General features: G+C 39.1%; 1 protein-coding gene across 1 annotated transcript in view; it reads right to left on the bottom strand.

The window, feature by feature from the left end:
• Nucleotides 1-21,663, bottom strand: part of FBN1 (fibrillin 1) — a 247,051-nt gene that overhangs the window by 178,564 nt on the left and 46,824 nt on the right. The window contains exons 4-5 of the mRNA XM_017872776.1: nucleotides 20,736-20,831; nucleotides 16,521-16,616 (exon numbers count right to left, since the gene is read on the bottom strand). Coding sequence (XP_017728265.1) covers nucleotides 16,521-16,616; nucleotides 20,736-20,831 — 192 coding nt within the window. The remainder of the gene's footprint in view (nucleotides 1-16,520; nucleotides 16,617-20,735; nucleotides 20,832-21,663) is intronic.

The following is a 21,663-nucleotide window of genomic DNA, read 5'->3' as shown; positions in this document are numbered from 1 at the left end:
GCTTGCAATAGATCATTTCCTGACCCCCCCCAAAAAATAAATTCTTAAAAATTCCGTATTGACTTAATTTAGGAACAACTCTATCTATGAAGCAAAACAGTTATATAATTCCTGTTTGACCTACTGCTGAATTTTAGTAACGGCCATTATTTTCCTTCTTATATTACAATTTCATCTACTTACAGTTGAACATATAGCTCTGCTACCATCTCAAAAAATCAGGGAAGGAAGAAAGTTGATATTTGCATTTTTTGGAAAGTCTCAACTCCCCAGAAGCTACCTTTCTGAAACCTATGGACATCTGGAATAGCTCAGGTCTCTGAAGAATAATGAGGAGAACATTTCTGGAAATCTTTTGACTGAGACGTGGACTTCTTTCACTAATCTATAAATCTTATCTCAGTCCACGTCACTCTGGAAAAGAACACTCTATGTCCCATCCCTTCACAAAGTGAAAAAGCCCCTGAGTTATAAATCAGGCTCTTCCAAGCATGTATGTCGTAAGAAGTGCTCTTAATAATAAATCCCTCTTACATATTTAATCAAACCCATGCACACTTAGATTCAATTCATCTGAACTGTGGTACGTGGTAGGGTCCACAGCTTTTTAGCAACCCAATATGACTAAAAGAATTATTACTAGTATTAACTTCCTGAAGTTAACAAAGGAACCTATTAAAGAAATAATGAAGAAACAAGAGTCAGTGGAGAGCTACAAAACACGTTTTGAAATTGAAGGGACAGAGTCAGACATTTCTGTTTCATTCTCTTTCTTTCTCTCTTACAGTTACTGAAGTTAGATAAAGCTTGAAATTTCCACCCTTCCTGGTACTTCTCAATCCAACCTCTTATTCTCATTTTCTTTTCTTTCCTTGTTCAGTTTTTCCAGTTGCTCCTAAGCCAACAGACCCTCATACCTACCCACACCACGGCACTATCGAAGAACATACAGTCATCATGCATGCACTAGGACCATTCGTCCCTGACAGTCGGACAAGCATGACGTTTGTATTTCTTGGGGCAACTGAAAAACACCTTTTTAAAGTTGGTTGTTTCCTAGCACTATGAAACATGTGGTAGAGCCCCTGCCCTTTGGAGATCAAGCAATCAATCAGTCAGTCTCTTTCTCCACCTCTCCTTAGAAACTCTACATTATATCCCTCTGACATTAGCTTTTTAGGCTTTCTGGGATGCTTCAGACAAGTATTATCTACTGCTCCAAGTGCACTCGGTAACTGGCTTCGCCATATGACTTGGCAAGATAATGCTCAGTCTACAAATGGCAGATAACCCTACAGTCAAAAGACTGGGTCGTTCTGAGCACCCACAGGAAGGCATGGGAAAAAAAGAAACAACATCTACTTTAGACCATTCCAGTGATGCTAGACTATGCCAAAAGCCACACACCCAAATTTGAATTTCTTCTGAGAGCCAAACTTCCTTGTGACCAGATGTTTCTCAGGGGGAAAAAACTGATAGCACATTAATCCGTGTCACTTCAGGCTACCCAGAGTGATCCATTTTAATTATTTTCATTCTTATCTCCCTATTTTCAGCCACAGATTAGCTACAGTTACTATTCCATCCTATAGAGATAAACAAAAGCCAATTATAATTTCATAATCAAGTATAGCGAGCCAGAGGGGTAGGAAACTACCCACCAAAACAGAGACTAGAACTGCATGCACTTGTACAGTGGGGCAGACAAGAGCCAAACACCAACTCTGACACGACTTGAGCTTGCTGTCATTGAGTAACTGAGGCAGGGTGAGCTCAGAACATCATCACAGCAATGTACCAACAAATCATTTTCTACACCATCAACCCATGTCCTATTGCTAAAAGCGATCAGCTGTATATATGCCAGATCCATTCTTTAATTCAACAAGTATGTATTGAGCATCTGCTATGTGTCAGACATTTCCTAGCCACTGTGATTAGACAGTCAAAACTCCCTGTTCTCATGGGGCTCATGCTCTCAGAGGAGATAATTCTAAATTTCCAGTAGTTTTTATATGATAGAAACTGCAAATCTCCTGATATGTGCAGCAAGAAAACAAATAAGTCATAAAAGAAAACCAATTCTCAACTTTTCCTTGAATACACACTCCAAGATGCAATATGCCTGGTCTACTTTCACAGAAATTCCAACAGAAGGATGCCCTGGGCAGTGTGACACAGCAGCAGTTCATTCATTCACACATCCAGATTCTCCATGCCTGTGTGTTCTCAGGCTCCATTGGGACCAGATTGTCTTCTGATTCTATTCACAGCTCAATTTCAGCTAAGCTAAGTGTTTTCACCGCACAATATCCATTTACAATTAAGACAAGCTCTCCTCAACAAAATTAATTCTAAATATTGCCTAGTTCCCTTCAATTTAAAATTTTTAAAATTGACATAGTGACTAAGAGACACAGAGAACAGAAATAGCAAAGTGTCAGCAGTCTGACCGAAAATCAAAAAGGTGTGCAAAATGAGAGGAAAGAACAAAGATAGAGTTCAAATTAAAAGATAGTTAATAATAACAAAAGGTAATGCTAGCGACCACAGTGAGCTCTAAAAGCAAGCAAATACATGTTGGAGAATATAGATGCCCTGTAGTCTGGGCTGACTGAGAAGACAAGAAGTCTCATTCCTAGACACCTGCCTTAGAAGAGTCACAGAGGTTCCCCTTCAATCTCACTCTTGGGTATAAAATATGAAGGGTTGCCCCAAGGACTGACTAAGGTGGTATATGTTCATAAGTGCTGCATAAATGGAAGGGATCACATAAATTTGGCATCTCTGAGGTATTAACACTTCACAGAATACACCTGGCTCTACCTGACACTTGTGTTCACGGTTTTAAAGGTCGAGGGAAAAAACTATCGGCTAAAAAGTACAGATGGTAGATCAGTCATTTCTTTTTTGAATTACAGGAAATTCAAGAAATAAACTATGCCTGAAAACTACTCATGTTTTCATTTTTCCAGTCAACAAATACTTGCCGAGCTACTGCATGTCAGGCATTAGATGTAAAATGTTGAACAGAACAGAAACAGTCTCTCCTGTGTGGAGTAGAAAATTACTAATAAACTAGCAAAGACCCAGGTTTCATTCTTACACCATGCAGTGTGATTTCACCTATTGTGCACAGTAGGCCTCCAACAATATTTGCTGTTTAATTTTCAAGACCTATTAGATGCAGTAAGAATTTATTCTTCTAAAGCCCACAAAACCACACGTGGTATTAGAAAAATGACATGACCAAACAGTGTGTTGCTAGGTGGCTGTTGTTATTGTTCACGTAAACCATTACAAATGTATCCAGTGACTGACGTGGTGGCCACAACTTGTCCAAATAGCAAATGATTTATTGAAGCCAGGATTGCATGACATCCAAAGGCGTTCCCCAGGGACAAGACTGCAGCCATCCATTCGAAAGTATGCATTATCTCAAAATGTTTGACGCCTAAACAAACCATTTTTGTGGTGTACTTGCATTTTTTTGAACACTTGAGTTCCAGTTCATTAACGTTTCTGGGGGAAAGCTAGGGATCAGAGTCCCTACGGGAGCACAAGGATTAGAGGAAAAGCAATATAAGCAGCAAAAGACTCAAGATCCCTCTGACTTTGAAGGACATTGGAAACTTAAAAGAAGCGCTCTCTCATCTTAACAAAGTCAGTATTCCAGATGCTCCTTCGGGAAGAATCTCATGGTCAGCCTGAGTCATCAGATTTCTAATATGCTATAGAAAAACGTACAGAGCTCCTACTCCCAGTGTGGGAGTCACAGCACCACTGCACACCTCTCAGTGTGCTGCCAGGCTTCCTACACATGCCCTTCTAACCACTGCTTCCATCTCCCCACTAGAATGTGACTCCAGAAGGTGGGATGCATGTGTTTCATTCATTATTATACATCTCCAGTCATTAGCATAGTGCCTGAGAAATACCCATGCATGATAGGTAAGCTGACATCTCCTCTCTTCGTCTTAGAACAATTTCTTTTCAGCTTAACATCACACCTTTTTATGGATAGATTTAACAAAACTGAACACTAACGAGGGCAGCTTGAAATCTGTGTGTTTAAAATACCCAAATGTTTTGGTTTTACTAACTTTAGTCCTCTGGGACTAACACTTTTAGTCCTTTGCAACAAAAGAAGAACGGCATGTGGTTCCATGAGTAAAAGCATGCCCCACTCCCGTCCAACCTGAGCAGGCCATTATTTGTAGACTTAAGGTCTTAACAGCCACCTGGAAACTGAATATAAACTTTACAGAGGTGTTCAGTTTATTTTACTACCTGTGGGTAAGTGGATAAGTGTCTATCACCTCTCATTGATTTTAGAATGCCACATTTCTAAAATAGCTAAGTACCTCTTATATTTCATTATTGGCTTTTTCTGAATAGACAAGTTCATTTTCCCTTCTATACCTGTGCCTATGTCAGTAAAAGTAAGCGAATCTTTCAGTAACTTTTGGTTAGTCATTGGGAGAACAAATGCTTCCCAGCCACAGTCATCACTACATTTTATGGAAATGGTTTTCCCTTACCCCTTCATTCTCTCCTTTCTTTATTCCTATTTGCACTATTGTAGTTTTAGCCTTCGTTACCACTGCAACAGTTGAACGTGTAGTAAAGAAAAGTACATGGTTGATGTGCTTCTTTCTTGATGTTGATCTTTCTATATCCAGCTCAAGAATGTTGGGTTTCATCTGAATAGGGGATCCAAAAAACATACTTTTCAAGTAAAATAACAAAATTTCTAAGTGGAAAAAATGGTCACAATGAGGCCTCTAAGTTTAGGTGTAATTTCAGTGATATATGAAAATTTCATGATACTGTTAATGAAATGATACTTGTCAACCAAGATTACTCTCACTTTCATGTGAATTTTAAATAGCTAACATTTCTTATACACGTATTATGTGCCAGATCCTGTGCTAAGTACTTCGTGGATTATCTCACTTAATCTTCCCAACAATCATCCTAGACAAATACTATCATCACCCTCATTGTGTAGATTAGCAAACTGTGGCTGAGAGACATGCAGTAACTTGCTCAAGGCCACCAATCCAGCAGGTAGCAGGATTTATCCTCAGAGTGTGAGTTTGTGATCAGTTTTCTAGGAATGGCTAGGCAATTAGAAAAACACAACTCCTCCTAATTAGACATTTTAAATGAAAACATTAAAATGAGTGTCATGTGATACTGACAAGTTGGAATGAAGACTCCTTTGAGATACGATTTAGTTCTGAAAATAATTTCACTATCATTTTGTCTCATTCATAAAAAGTAAAGAATAACAACCCCAGGAGTCATGAGAACAGGAAAGTCCTGGGTACACTCCCACTTGGCTCCGTCAAGGGATGGGATGCCTTCTAGGCACTGCCTTTTGTTTAGTTTTGTGATAGCTTGTTCTGCTTGGCAATGTGGAGAACACTGTAGAAAGAAATGAGGCCTAAATAAGGTCTGAAAAGAAATAGCCGAATCCCACTCCAAATTATGCTCTCTGAAAAAAAATAAAATAAAGAATTTTTATGGTGTTTTAGGGTTATTTTCCTCCAAGGACAATGTGAATTCTATTACATACTACTTTCCACAGCCAGTTTCATATCATTAAGATACTGTGGATGCCTCTGCTTTTATCTTCACCACAGCAGAACAAGAAAGTTCCAAAATATTCTCCAGTTTTCAGTGACGTTTTCAAACGATTATATAAAGAATGAGTCAAAATTTACTTCTGGCTTCACTTTGGCCTTTTAACATTCACGAGTCTTAGTTTAAAGAATATATCATTGGAATCCCTAACAGAATATGATCATTTCCATTGGGACTTCAGGAAACAAATGGTTCATGAAGAGCTAATGTATGTTTACAAAAACATTTTCAATTTGGATAAAAGGTGCCTCCATCCTGTAAGGCTTCTCTTTCAGCCTGGTTCAATGCCTACAATGATAAAGGTCAACAATGCCTCCTAGGAGAGGGCAGGCAAGAGGAAAAGGGCTCTCTAAGGACAGAGATAGAAAGGGGCCTATCTTATAAACTGAACCATTAGAACATTCTTTATTTCCTGAGAAAACAAATATCCCAATCTATTGTTTACTTATAAAGCTCTTCTGAAACAGGTCAGAGACAAAAGATATCACTGAGGGAATATGGTAGGAAAGTTGGAGAACTTTTTTTTTTCATGCTTTCACTTCCTACAATATTTCAGTTATAAATAACCACACTCATATTTCCATATAACATACACATAGATTTATAAATATTGTTGTCCAGAATTTCTTTTCTTAAAATGTTGGATTAAACAGATGTATTTAACATTTATACACTCCTCTCATCGACTTCAAGAGCCCACAGTTAAATTAGGTGAATCAACAAATACTTAATAAATACCTACTCTCTTCACAGCTCTAAGCTTGGTAGTGAAATAGGAAGAAGTATCAGATCTAATTTTTGGCCTTTGACACCATAGTCTGAATGAGTGACTATATATAAACCTCCATTTTAGTAGTCCCCAAAGCAGATTAGCAAATTGTGTAATTCCCAGATGACAGGGCTGGTAAACCAAATTTACTTTTTAAAGAAAACACTGAAAGAATACCTATATAATTATTTCACATTTTAAAATTAATAGATGTTTCACTTAGTAAAGAAAATATTTTTAAGGAAACTTAAATATTGCAATTTGCTGATAAGGCTTCCTGAAGCCATGAAACAGAATTCTAGATGGTTTGATGCTGATAGAAGTATTTCAACACAAAAATCAATGAACGTACATGGAAAAAAAGTTTTTTGACAAGGTGAATATGCTCATTCTTTACCTCTTAGTAAATATTAAAAAATCATGAGTACATATCCCCAAAGGCAAGCATCAGTTTAAAATGTAATAAAATGCAAGAAAAACAAGAATTCATTGGAGGAATAAAAATGCTAAAATGTCTGATGTAATCCTTAAAGTGAACGGCAAAAACCAAAAATTGAATAGATTCACTGAGAAACTGAAAAGTGGGTGGGGTCCAGGAGGGCAGAGGTGGCCACATCAGCAAAGCTGCATAGAAACTGACAGCGCTGGTTGGGGTGGGGGCTTGTGGGCTAGCTTCCTATGGTCAGGAAATGATTGGCGAGAGAATGAGACTTAACTTGACCTTGAAAGAAAAGGATCTAACCAGTATAGAAAAAGGAGCTCTAGATCTAAGAATATCTCATACTCCTAGCTCTAGAAGTAGTACTCCCAGCGGCTGATAAGAACCGGGATGGCATGCATACTGACCACATCAAGCCATTAAAAACTAGGAAGTTATCGGTACTTAACGGGATAGTTCAGCTTTCCTAGATGATTCTTTAAAGTATTTGAGAACCAAACCCCAAAGAATGAGTGTCTCATGCTGTGTTTAAATTTATGGTCAAATGAATCTTCTTAGAAACCCAAAAGGTGAATGATTAAATAATGAAGATCTTCCTCCAAAAACCTCTAGACATGTAGGCAAATATTTTTCTTTATAATGAGGATCATATGTGGATTCAAAACATCTATCTAGAATATGAAAATGTTGTCATGCAGATGTCAATGACTTTCAAAACGACTGTCAAAATAATAAGAATCCAGATCTTCAAGATGAAGACATTAAAGGTGTTAAGGGAAAATAAATTGGAAAGAAATTCTAAAATTCATGGGCTTGGAGATGCCGAGTTAAACTAAGTAAACACAGTTTCCTTCCTGGAGGACTCCCAAGAGCTAACACACCCGGTGCCTCCCCAAGAAGAAGACATGGGATCGAGTTTCCACAAATGATATTATCCATGGCAACTTCATTTCATGGAACCCCTCATGGGACTGATGTTCTACAAAAAGTACTTTGGCACATCCTCAGGACCATGAAGCCCCATGCATTTGTCCCACATACGTTCATAAACTAAAAACAGCATAGACTCTCTAGAGACCATAACTACTGGGAACATAAACATTAAGGGTTCTGAAGTACTCTCAGTTGGGCATATAAAATTGGTAAGGGTTTCCTGAATGCCGTCTATAAGATTAAGTGAAATAGTTTCAGAAATAGACCAGTCTTCCCACTAATTTATACATACAAAGGGGCATTTTTTTTTAATCCCAATATCCTGCTTCAGACAGAAATTGTACAGAAGCACAGTTCAGTAGAATGGAAGGGCATCATGGAGAGGCTTGCAATAGACCCTCCCTTCTTTGGAATTATGTGAGGTGATGCTGTGCCTTTGCCTCTTCTCCCACAGAAGGGCTCCAGTACCATGAAAGCTGACATGGCAGGCTCCTCCCTTTTCCCCAGGTCCATTTGAGCCTCTAAATCTGGACTATCTCTTCCCTTTACCTGTAGTACTTTCCTTTATCTCCTCTGCCTAGCTAAATCCTGGCCCTGCTTGGTTATTTAACTATTTCCAATACAGTATGCATGTCTGTCTTTCCAAAAATTATTTTAAGGCCCTCATGACAAGAGCCATACACTTCTATCATCATGCCTAGCTTAGTGTCAAGGCTTTATTAAATATATGTTGTAGTTGTTACATCTAATTGACATGACTGAAAGAGACTGAGCTTTATCACTTATATTTGATCAAAATTCTACCAAGACAGAGAACCTGAGAAATTAGGATCAGCTCTGAGGCCCCCAGTACTTTTTTTTTAATGGTTTACTTTTCAAATGTCAATGCAGCCTCTCTTTGATTTCCTAAAATGCTGCTTTCTGAAGAGTTGGAGAAGCAGCAGGAGGAAGGAGAAGAAGGAAAACTGGAAATCTAATAGATACTTTGGGTAAAGTTTGGATGTGTATTACTGGAAGCAAAGTTCTAGAGTTGTGCTGTCCAAGATGGTAGCCACATGTGAATATTAGCTGGTCCAAACTGAGATGTGGTAGAATATATGCATTGGATTTCAAAGATTGAGAATGGAAAAGAGAATACAATATATCTCATAGATAATTTTTAATACCGAGTATTTATTGACATAAAATTTTTGGATATATTTGGTTAAATAAAATATATTAAAGTTAATTTCACCTGTTTCCTTTTACTTTTTCATGTGGCTACAAGAAAAGTTAAAATAATATATGTGGTTCACATTATATTTCTATTGTTCAGTGCTGTTCTACTGTTTGAACATCCAAGATTGAAAGTGGTTCAAATATTAAATGTGGGGCTAACAACTTACAAAAATTAGTTTTATCTTTTTAACAAATTCATAAGAGCTAAAACTAAAGTTAAAAAAACTGTTTTGAAGATGAAACCATGACACTAAATTTAAGAGTTGTATTAAATGATTAGCTTTGATAACACAACAGAATGTTACAATCAAAATTTCAATTGAAGCACCAAGGGAACAGATGCCACATTCTAAGTCAAGTGTGATACTTTGATGCATAATTTACAAAGTGGGTGATGATGACCTCTTAAACCTTTATGCATGTCAAGAGTATTGAAATGTCCAAAGTAGCAAGTGATGGGAAGCGGCTTACTCTGGAGAGGGTTGGGCTGTTACTAGCCCTTCCTGGGAAACTGGTGGAGGGCCACATTATGATGCCAAGTCATGACAGAGGCTTCAGGGAGACTCCTCAGACTGCATGATACCTATCCTCAGAAGTCTGGAGGACACTGTGGACTAGGGGCTGCCAAATGTCTGGAAACTGTCTGGCCAGATGCTTGGACAATGGTTCCAATGAGCATTTGCTAACGTGTCAATAGTTTGCACTCCAGCAATTTATCGCGGCAGAAAAAATGCATGAATGTTTTCTGCCAACAAGCTGTGGGCCACCAAAAAGAATGCTGATGTGGACTGAGCCTAGGTCCTTTCCCAGATGGCTCCTTGGAGCAGCCAAGAGAACTCAAGAGGCTGGAGGTACTACTGGATGCTCAGGGATTGAGGAAGAAAATATCAGCAACAGTCAACACAGATACCTCTGCCCCCATTAAGGGACCTGCAGGGGAGAAAGTCTAAAACAGACCAGATGATTTCATCTACTAGCAGGAGAAGAAGTAGCCTACACAGCGGGCCGAGAGGGACAATGAGTGGGAGACGAAAATCAAGCTGCTTTCTGGCTGCATCCCATCCCCCCTGCTTGTTCATAATACGCATGTGGAGCCTGTGAGGCAGGGGAGCAAGTGTGCCCTCAGTGCATACAGTTACAAAGCCACAAAATCGAATGTCTGTGTCAACAGATGCAATTCCTGGAACTATTCTAGGAAAATTCAGTTTATTCAGTGATCCACCAGCTGCCACAAATGTTGCAATACCACTGTAGATGCACAGTAACATTTAGGGCATTCTGCCCCTGCTATCTACACATTGTTACTTTCCATTGAAACTAAATACCAAAAGTGAGGTTCATAGAGGCCTTCAATATAGTTTAGTAGTGACAGTTTACTCCTTTTTGCTTTTGGAAAGAAGAAAGTATACATAGTTCACAGAGCTCTGCCTTCCAAAGGCACATGGAGAATGGGAGTTAGCCTGTGGCATTACCCTGGGAACTTTAGTGATAATCACCTACAATTTAAAATTATGTAAAATTAGTGTCAGAAATGTAGCTCTGTAAAACTTACTTCCACATAGAGAAAAAAAAAATAATGGATCTATATTTTATTAATACCTTCCTGAAAAACACCAGGAGAAAAAAAGCACAGGAAAATCAGCTCCTGATTCCATGAAGCTCTCTAAACAGGTCTTGAGATAAGGTAATGTTTTACTCTCTTTTCGAAGCAGGTGTTTCTAAAATGGACTATCTGATTATTATATATTTGGATAATTACATGTTAGTCCTTTCCATTCATTAGACACAGTATAGATGCTGCGTTTTTGGATTTATATGTGTTTACCAATTGCTTAATGCAATATTTTTGAAAGTCATTCAATAAAATCATTAGAAAGATACCTGTGCAAAATCATGTTTATATCATCAGAGAAACAAGGTGTGAAGATAAGTTTCTTAAATGTCAACTGCACATACAAGAAGGAGGTGGAATTACAATCAACCTAGCTGTTGTTTGTTCTATTCTGTTTCATTATTGTGCAAACAAATACAAAAACCTTTTCTAGCTTCATTAAGACTGTAATTTCCTAGGAAGCAAGTACATGCATGAACAGCTAGTTCACTTTCAACTGTTCTGCTTCTCTAATGAACTAAGGATTATTTCTATCCTCTCATTTTTATTCTACTCCACTTTGGCCCCAATTGTTCCTTTTCCTTAAGACTACCAGTTCAACAATGCTTTCCCCTATACTTTATCTACTGACAGCCAGCATAACAGCCAGCAGACTTTAGTAAGTTGGCAGAAATCCAAGTATTGTCTTCACAGTTTAGACTTGGGTAGGAATTTAACACAGAACAAATGCACCAGGATTTAGAAGAGTCCGTGTGCATGCTCATATTCTGAGGATACATGATGAAGAGCTTCAGATGGAGAAATGAGAGAAAACTTCTTGCTATTTGCATGTATGCTTCCAAAAGACTTCATCCTCTGGCTCACATAAAGTTTGACATTAAAACATTAAACCAATTCCATGTGCTTTACGAACCACATGAGAAAATTATTTTTACTATTTTTTAAATCTAAGTCTGCTTTTGATCCCAAACAGCTAGAATGTGTGATTATCCACTGCAGTCACTAGAATTAACAGCAAATTATTGTAGGTTGTTTCTAAAAACTCAAATTGCCTCCTCAAAAGGAAAAAAAATCACACACTGGTTTGAATGTATGCTGATTCTGTAAAGGCAACTCCAAAAAAGGGTTCCAAACACATTTTGAGCAGTTGTAATATTACAAGAAAACTATATAACTTTCCATGATAACTGTACTAAATGACAATATTCAGTCCGTATGTCTACTTCCAGGCTTGTTAGTTCAGTCCTTCGGAGCACATTTATATGTCCTGTAAATGCACAGGAACCTCTCTCTTTCCAAGAGCAGATTCGTACATTGAAATCAATCAAATAGAGGAATATTCCAAAACCCTACATTTGAAACATTCAGGAATATGCAAGGATTCTTTCTTTTGGCTTTTCATCTTGACTTCCATTCTAAAATTCATAGTTCTAGGTTTCTTCTTACTACTCCTCAGAAAAGTCTTTAGAGCTACGAGTGGCCCCTTTCCAGTGAAGTCCAAGTACTACCCAGTACTTGGTTATGTGTACAGGCTTAGGAGCCAGAATGTCTAGGTTCAGGCCTTTATTTTACCACTTATAAGCTGTCCCTTCTTGGACAAGTCACTTGATCTCTCTTTGCCTCTGCTTATTCCTCTATAAAATGGGACTTCTTACAGGATTTTTCTCACAAAGTTGTTGCAAATCATCAAAGTGAAGTGCTTAGCACGCTGCCTTGCACACTGCAAGTACTCAGTAAATGTCAGCTGTTCTTACGTCCAATGGCCTCTTTATGATTCTCATTCTCAGACCTTCGATGAGTCTAACAATTGCCAAGTTATTTCTTGAACTCGTTTTTGTTTCTTTGGCTCAGTGCTCTCCTGGTTCTCTTGCTGTGTCTCTTTGTCTCTCTTCTTCCCTAAGCCTATTCATCAACAACACTCCACCCCCATGTCCAAGTTCAGGTCTATCTCCATCATTCTTCTCTCTTTTGTCATGACCCTGAAAAGTCTCATCCATTCATATGATTCACTGTGTTTAATACAAGAGCATTTAACAAGATTTAAAATGTGCATTCTGAGGCAAGATGGCAAGAGAAAGTGATTCCACACAGTTTTTTTGTTAGCAGTAACTATGGCAATATACGACTAGCTTGTGTTGTCATTGCCAAAACAGGCACTGACCTCACTTCAATAATCTGATAACAAATGCTAACATACTGTACCACTGAGCTAAGACAGTGATTAAGTTCTACTAGTTGCTCAAGGTCCAAGCAGAGAGAAGGCAAAGGGTCGGAGTAGGAGGCAATAAGAAAACCACAAATGTGAACTTGCCAAAAAAAGTGAGAGGAAGAAAATTTTAAAACTTGGGGTTAAAAAAAAAAAGAGATACAATCTTTGACAGAGAAAGCTGCAGGAGGTGGCAAACTTGAATGCTCACAAGGGCTAATACATAAGCTAAATGAATGAACTTGAGCAAGATGTGACAATAGGCAGTGGTGGGGACTACGACAAACTAGAAGATGTATTTAAAGGTATTCCTATTCAGCTTTTAAAAAGTAGACATCACAGGCCAAATAAGCCAAGTCTCTACTTTTTATCCTCTGGGTGTAGAGATACAATGGTAATGGCAATGGTAAAATATATCATTGCTACCTGCCCATTGGGGATGAGGCTGGCTAGCCAAGATTTTTTTTTAAACAAATTTATCTTAATGGCAAAAAGCTGCAAGTAAGACAAATTTGCTTTATAATCTTATTACACTGTTACATGACTGTTAGAATTCATAATTCAAGCATGGATCTGCCGCTTTTCTCCATCACAAACCAAAATACTATGTTCATGGATGATTAAGATTGACTTACTGGCTTAATGTGATACAAATCCTGCCAGTATGACCCCCAAAGGTGTATTTCACACTCATAGTGGGTCTCCGAGGTAGTTACTAATGTATAAAAGTTCCAAGATCTCCCAGGGACAAATATCTTTATCCTGAGAAGTACTTGTAACTGATATTCTAAATGTTCACTTACATGTGTGTTACATCACAATAAGAGGTTTTTGCTTTTGTTTTTATTGTCACTTATTTTGATCAAAACATTCCTCCTTTTGCATCCCTGTTGACTGAAAAATGACAGTCTTGTGGACCTGAAAGATCATTCTTCTGAAAGATGGGACCACATTCAATTAGGTATCCACACTGTGATCAGCTCTGTTTAGCATGAAACCAATATCCAGGACTGGTGGCAAACAGCAATTATTTCCAGGAGATACTTGTTCATATCTGATCATTATAGCTCCAGATGTTCTGATGCTATTAAATGAATCCAGTTCATCATCTATGGGTCATGTACTGTGCATCACACAGTAAGGCTAGAATTAAGATGATGAAACTAGTTTCTCCTGAAAACTTATGCTCTAGTGAACTGTTTTGATGCAATGTGGTAAATGCTATAAAAAGAGATGTGGAGACAGTACCAAGGGAAAATGTAGATGAAGGGAGAAAGTAGTAAAGGCCTCCCGGATGTTCATTTTGAAACATAAAACATCACATCCCAATTAAAACAGAATACAACCAACCTAGGTACTTATCCAGTAATAAGGACCACAATAAGGATAGCAACCCACCATCAGAAGTCACACTGAATACTTTCCCACACTTCAGGACGGATCTGTCCTGACTCGATACCAGATTTTTATTCATCACTCTTGAAATCACAAACATACATCTAAGTAAGAGGATCTACTGCCTCTAATTCTTCAAGGAGGTAAACAGATGACTTTCATAAGAGCAGCAAACAGTGAACTCTACAAACGGAAACAGAATTCTGGAATCAAAAAGACTCCCCTCTCCCATGTGCTGTGGGAAATGACGCCCATGTTTTCCTTCTCCCATTGAAGGTCTGGGACTGTACCCATGCATAAAACAGGCAGTGGGTAGAAGGCACTACCCTTCTACTACTAACGGGCAAGCCTGCCTTCTGCTCCCCAGTCTCCACTTTCACAAATGCCTGAAAATCTGCCACTGAGGGATGAATTTGATTTTGAAAATCACCACTGGGAAAAGTCTGTGGAGCCAACAGATATTTACACCTTAGTGCAGATTTCAGGATAGCCCTTTTTCCTGAAGGGGGGCAGTTGAAGACACCCCAAAACTTGGAGAAACCTCTGAGTAACATGCCAGTTTTGATTAGTAGCTTAGTAATTGAACCCATTCAGGACATTTCTTAATCTTGGGCAAAGATCAAATCTTTGAAGAAATCACTGGGGAATGGTTCAATATCGTGCCCTTTATTGTAGACTGTGTTATCATCAATATCTGAACTATGAGCATCTTTGCAGCAAATCTTTAACCACTTTGTTAAAATGGTTACAGGTAAAATGTTACAGGTAAAATGCCCTGTAACTTCATCTTATTACTGATTTTTCTAAAACAAAGTAAGCCCAGCATTATCAACTGAGAAATTATTTTCACATACCACTCTTCAAACCACACATTAACAATTTTAATCTCCTACAACTTCATTGATTAAGTAGTAAGGCCACAGAATAATACTGCCTAGTAGAAATAGTTTTCAGTACTCTGGACCATTATAATTATTAGCAAATAAAAATACATCTGTGCAAGTTGTAAAGAGAAGCAGTTTAAAGAGGGACTCCTAAAGGATATCAACATGCAATGTAAAGGTCTATTATGCATCACACATCAATACCATGCAGTAGTCCTATTAATACCTATTAATAGAGATACAATGTAATTTACTTAGTAATCAAAGTAATCGACCTGGAGTTTCTTGCTCAAATAGGTATTACTGCATTATTAGCAAATAACTGAATTTAGATAGATTATAAAAATAGACAGAAAATAAACAATTTCTCACAAACCACTCTCTGCTCTTTGTTTTCCTCTATTATATGTTTTAAATGATATATTCAACATCTGCTACTGAATCTTTACTTTCCATCTTAGAATAAGAAGATGTCTGCACAACTTGGCTAAAAGTGATTATTGCAGTTTAAAAGTTCATGCAAATTTTCAATTACAGTTTTGTGTGACATAAACCTTCTAAACTTTCATTATAAAACTAGGGATGATGAGAAAAAAGTCTATAAATGTAGAGACACGATGATTGATGAGACCAAAATTCAGGGAAAAAACCTTAAGAATATTGCATATCCACATATATCTCAATATCGTACTTGCGTTTTTAGGTAGGCAAATCAGGTAGAATGTTTCTTTTAATTAAGAGCAGCAGTAAACATTAGACTTGAAGAGAAAAACACATATTCAAACTAAAGGTTTCTTATGTATGTGGGCTTGGGGACATCCTTGGACCTCTTTGTGCCTTGATCTTCTCACATGCAAAATTAACGATGATTCTACACAATGTAGTAGGCTGCAATGAGTACTGAATAAACCATCTACACAAAGCAGCTTCTCAGCAGACAGTTGAGTGTTGAATGCTGAGCTTGTACACCTCTACAGCCCCCAACAGGTCCAACAGATCTTCAGGTGTGCTTTTCATACTGAACTTCTCCCTTTCCATACACATGGTTGGTTTGAGATTACTTCTCTCATTCACTGGCATGATAAAGAGCTTAATCCCTACCCTTCCAGAAGAAAGTTCTCCCCTTTTTATCCTGATGCCAGCTGGTAATTACGTATATGCTCATAACTGAGTACCACCAAATCAGCAAATAACTGAATTTAGGTAAACTTGCACTGACAAACATCGCTGAATATCATGCGTAGATTCAGGGCCCCTGTCTTGTCATCCTAGGGACCTTCCCAATGACAATTCAGAAATTTCCTCAAAGCTCAGCAACACTCAGGAAGTAGCCATGCAGACCCAATGTCTGTGCAAATTAATAACAGCTTTAGGTACCAGCATGTCTTTATGCAAATGATTTTAAAAACCATTACCTCTTTCACACTGGGGTCCAGTAAATCCGTAAGTGCATGCACATCGATTCGGGGCCACACATCTTCCTCCATTGAGACAGCCACTTTCACAAACAGCTGTAAAATACGGAGAGAGCTGAGATGCTTCACCTGAAAATAAATGCTAATGAAGTGACACTTGTGGTCCCCTGGAAGGACAACAATAAAATATCTAAAGTCATGCTGGTGTTTGTTTATTTTGAATGGTCACTGTACAGTTACAGATACTCAGATGTTCCTCAGTCACCTCTTAGGTAAAGCTGCCTGGAATAGATGAGTTTGTATCTATGTTAATGCTGATGGTCTCATTCCATGGAGCATCTGAGCAATGCTTTCAGTTCAACCTCGAAAACAGTGGTTTCAGGCCGGACGCAGTGGCTCAAGCCTGTAATCCCAGCACTTTGGGAGGCCGAGGCGGGTGGATCACGAGGTCAGGAGATCAAGACCATCCTGGCTAACATGGTGAAACCCCATCTCTACTAAAATACAAAAAACTAGCCAGGCGTGGTGGCGGGCGCCTGTAGTCCCAGCTACTCAGAGGCTGAGGCGGGAGAATGGCGTGAACCCGGGAGGCGGAGCTTGCAGTGAGCCGAGATCGCGCCACTGCACTCCAGCCTGGGCGACACAACAAGACTCCATCTCAAAAAAAAAAAAAGAAAGAAAGAAAGAAAACAGTGGTTTCTAAGAGATGTCACTGGACGGGAACTGCGTGTTAGCAAAGACTCTTTCGCTTATGATTCATGTTTAATTTCAACAGGGCTCCCACAAGGGGAAATATCAACCCCTCTGATGTCACCCTTACAGAAATGTAGCATGTTCAACTGCACAATTAACTGCAAACAACAAAATACTAATCATGATCTTCAGTAATTTAAGTACCATAATGGAAATCCAATTGAGAGTTATAACAGAACCTGTGGAAACTATCGGTGCAGTAAGTCTAGAGATGCTTCAGGGCAGGATATTTCACTTGTTAGAAAAGACACTAAAATAAGAATTGAAAGGTCACGTGCTGAACAACTCCTCTTTGTACAATTTCCTGTAACTCGTGCATGCATGGGCTCTTTCTAAGCATCGTGGGTGGCAGGTTCTTCTCTGCCAAATATGCCAGTCACAACCACTCTTCAAAGCCCATCTGAAATCTCACTGCTACATGAGTCTCCCCCAAAACCTCCATTCAAATTCCTTGCTCCTTAAATATTTTCTATACATTTTGCCATACCTTACCCCTGTAGCAGTCATGAAGTTGAGCCACTCATACTTCCCCTTAAGAGAATCTCCTGTAAGGAATTTAGCTGGCAGACCACTTCCAGCTGCTGTGCCTTCATATCTGCTGCAGCGTTCTTGTCAAGGGCATGCTCACAGCCAATGACTGAACACAGCATTAGGATGCTAAAGCCTGGCTGTTTCCACCCATCATGGAACTCTTCGAAGGGCACTTTTTGCCCTGGCCTCTCCATCAGCCTGGCAAAAGGCTTTTTTGGAGCTGCACTACAGGCTGAAGTTCCTTCTATGTAGTTGTCCTTCCTTCCCTCCCTCCTTGCACAGGATCAGACAGAGCATCATGGTCTGAACACCATCCCTCCTAATTCCGCTCCCTTTCCTTGAACACCATTCTCTCCTACTTCTGCTTCCTCTTTCCTTTATTCTTCACAGGCCTTTTCCCCAGTAAATCTCTTTTGTGTCTAATTCTGTCTTGATATTTTCTTGCCATAAGAGGACCTGAACTGACACAACCCTTTTTAACCAAAAATTATGGCAGGAGGCCATTGCTCATCATATAATCAGAGAGGTTTATGTAAGTCAATTGTCTTCTTTGCCTCTTGATTTATAGTCAGGGAGAATGAAGAGCTTCTAGACAGAAAAGAAAGTTTGAGCTTGCCTAAGCCAACCCTCCCAGATTACAGATGAGGAAGCTGAAGTTTAGGAAAAATGTTCTAATTCTGCCAGTGTTAATTAAGCACTTGTGTGTTGGGCATTGGGCTAAACTCCCTCAGGGAGCACCAAGGGGAGCAGGAGAAATGCCCAGCAGCCCCTCCTGATTCTCCTGGAATGCCACTGGATCTAGCCCCATCTCGCCATCTCCACAGCCACAGCCTTAGATAGGACTTGTCTTCCTGCTCCTGTTTTGGCCTCCTCCAGCTGTGCGTCCACACTGTGATCTTTCTCACCGTAAACCTTCATAAGTGAAAGGTAATAAGGTTGGTATTTCACAGCAGTAAACACATGGGCTATGGAGTCATACTGTTTGGGTTCCAACCCCAGCTCTGCCGATTACCACCTATATACCCTTAGAGGAACCACTGGGGACCCTGGGTTCCAGTTCCCTCATCTGCTAGAGGGTAACATTTATGGCCTCTAACACAAAGATTATTGTCATATTAAATGAGTTAACACACATAGAGTTCTAAAATGTGCCTAGCACACAGTAAGCACAGAGTAACTCAAAAGATGTATGTTGTTGATGTTGTCAGTGTTGTTTATTGTTGTGGTCTCACTCCTCTTTCCCAGCCCTACTTTGGAAGAAAACATAGTATGTATAAAGGCATCAAAACCTGGCCCATGACATCCTATCTGACCTTACTTCCTTTCCCATCACTCTCCTCTGCATTTTAGCTCTAGCAACACCAAAGCACTTGCTATGTCCCACATCCCTTGCTGTGTCTTGTGGCGGTGCTTTGGTCATGCTCTACCATCTGCCCAAAAGGTCCACTCCCCATCACCTGACAGGTAAACACTTACCCATCCCTCAAGACTCAGCCCAAGGATCACCCACACTGGGGAGCCTGTCCTACCTCTCCTCTCTCCAGGTTGGGCTACACAAAACTCAACCAATATTCTTCTCCCACTGCAATGAGTGGATGGTGATATGGTTTGGCTGTGTCACCACCCAAATCTCATCTTGAATTCTCATGTGTTGTGGGAGGTGGGAGGTAACTGAATCATGGGGGCAGGTCTCTTTCCCACGCTGTTCCCATGACAGTAAGTCTCACAAGATCTGATGGTTATTATAAGGGGGAGTTTTCCCACAGAAGCTCTTTTTTGCCTGCTGCCATCCATGTAAGACGTGACTTGTTGCTCCCTGCCTTCCACCATGATTATGAAGCCTCCCCAGCCATGGGGAACTGTAAGTCCAATAAACCTCTTTCTTTTGTAAATTGCCCAGTCTTGGGTATGTCTTTATCAGCAGCATGAAAACAGACTAACATAGATGGTCACTAGGGCATTCTCTACATTTTTGTTTATTTATAATAACATTATTAATCCTAACAAATACATACACAAAAGCAAAAATTAGAAACACCCTGAATAAGGTTCACCATTAAGGATTCATTAAACAGTCAAACGTCCATGTAACAGAGTACTAGGCAACCATTAAAATGTATTTTAAAACGTGGAATAACATGAGTATACTTTGAATAAAATATTAAGTGAAAAGTGGCATAAAATCTATATATACAGTGAGAACTAACGTACCAAATATGCATTACAAGTCTAGAAGATAGTATCTAGAATGATGAAATCATGAATAATTTTACTTTTTGTATTTTAAAACTTTTCCAAATTTTCTGTAGGGTATATATGTTCATCTTAAAGTAATTTTAAAAAAAAGCTTTTTAAAAAGAATGTGCCTCTTCTGCAAAGCACAGGGACTAATAGAAAGTAGACACAATAAGTGGTGTGTACAAATGAACTTTCAAACTGAACACCATGTGATAAGTACTTCAGTAGCAGCATCTAGACTGGGAAATGAGAGGGATGCAGATACCACTAATCAAGAGAAAGGACATGTTTAGAGAGAATGACGAGGCTGAGTTTTGAAATATTTTATTTGAGATGCTTCCTGAAAATCCAAGTGCTGAAGTTCAGCAAGTGAGTGGAAGATATGCGTCTGGAATGAACAAGAATTCTGCTCCTTTGGTGGTGACTAGAAATCAAGGAGATCAGGCAAGCAGGGTGGTGAAGGTAAATGAGAGGAAAATGAATCAAACAACCTGTAACCAACCAAGGTTCCATTTGGAAATTTGGTGATAAGTGTTTTGAGTAAGTGATCTGTTCATCTGTAAAGGTCATTGGACACTTGTAAAAATGCTGTGTCTCAGGTAATCAGAGAAAATCTATCAGCACTTATCTCTTTATTTTACTTGTCTACAAACAGGTTAACATCTAGAATACTTATAACTATGGTGTACTTACGTTGTCCACAGTGAGTCCCTATGTATCCTTTCTGGCACAGACAGTGATCATCACTGCAGCTACCTCCATTCATACAGCGAATATTGCAGTGTTGTACTTGAAAAAAAAGAAGAAGAATTCACTTTTGCAACTTAAATGCATGGATTGTAACAGCTCACAGGAGTTGATTTGTAGTTATTTGAAGAGAAAATCACATAGTTTATCAGGATTCATCTATTTTTACCCGATAATGACCTAATTGCGAATGCTAAACATACTATTATTTGTGTGAGTAAAATCACTTACCGGCTAGGCACGGTGGCTCATGCCTGTAATCACAACACTTTGGAAGGCCAAGGCGGGCGGATCACCTGTGGTCAGGAGTTTGAGACCAGCCTGGCCGACATGGTGAAACCCCATCCCTACTACAAATACAAAAATTAGCCGGGGGCAATGGCACATGCCTGTAATCCCAGCCACTCAAAAGGTTGAGGCAAGAGAATTGCTTGAACCTGCGGGGCGGAGATTGCAGTGAGCCAAGATTGCACCCCTGCATTCCAGCCTGAGCAACAGAGTGAGACTCTGTCTTGAAAAAAAAAAAAAATCATTTACCATGCAATGCAATTGTTTCTTTGGCATTCACTTTAACAGTGCTAAATGACTTCCTTAATTTAACAGAACTTACAACTCAATGTCATTTCTGTAATTTATACCAACAAGAAAGTATTGCCTTGAGTAACCATATGAGACAAGATTATGATGGCAATAATTTTCCTGTGAAAAGATTTAGAATCCCAGGTAGGTGGCGCAGGGGAAGAGTTAAGAGTAGCAAATTCCAGCATATAAACAGAACCAAAGACAAAAACCACATGATTATCTCAATAGATGCAGAAAAGGCCTTTGACAAAATTCAACAGCCCTTCATGCTAAAAACGCTCAATAAACTAGG

Source organism: Rhinopithecus bieti, unplaced genomic scaffold (assembly GCF_001698545.2).
Source record: "Rhinopithecus bieti isolate Rb0 unplaced genomic scaffold, ASM169854v2 scaffold_6945, whole genome shotgun sequence".
NCBI lineage: Eukaryota > Metazoa > Chordata > Mammalia > Primates > Cercopithecidae > Rhinopithecus > Rhinopithecus bieti.
Note: the sequence above shows the minus strand (reverse complement) of the source record. Positions and strands in the feature narration are given on the sequence as shown.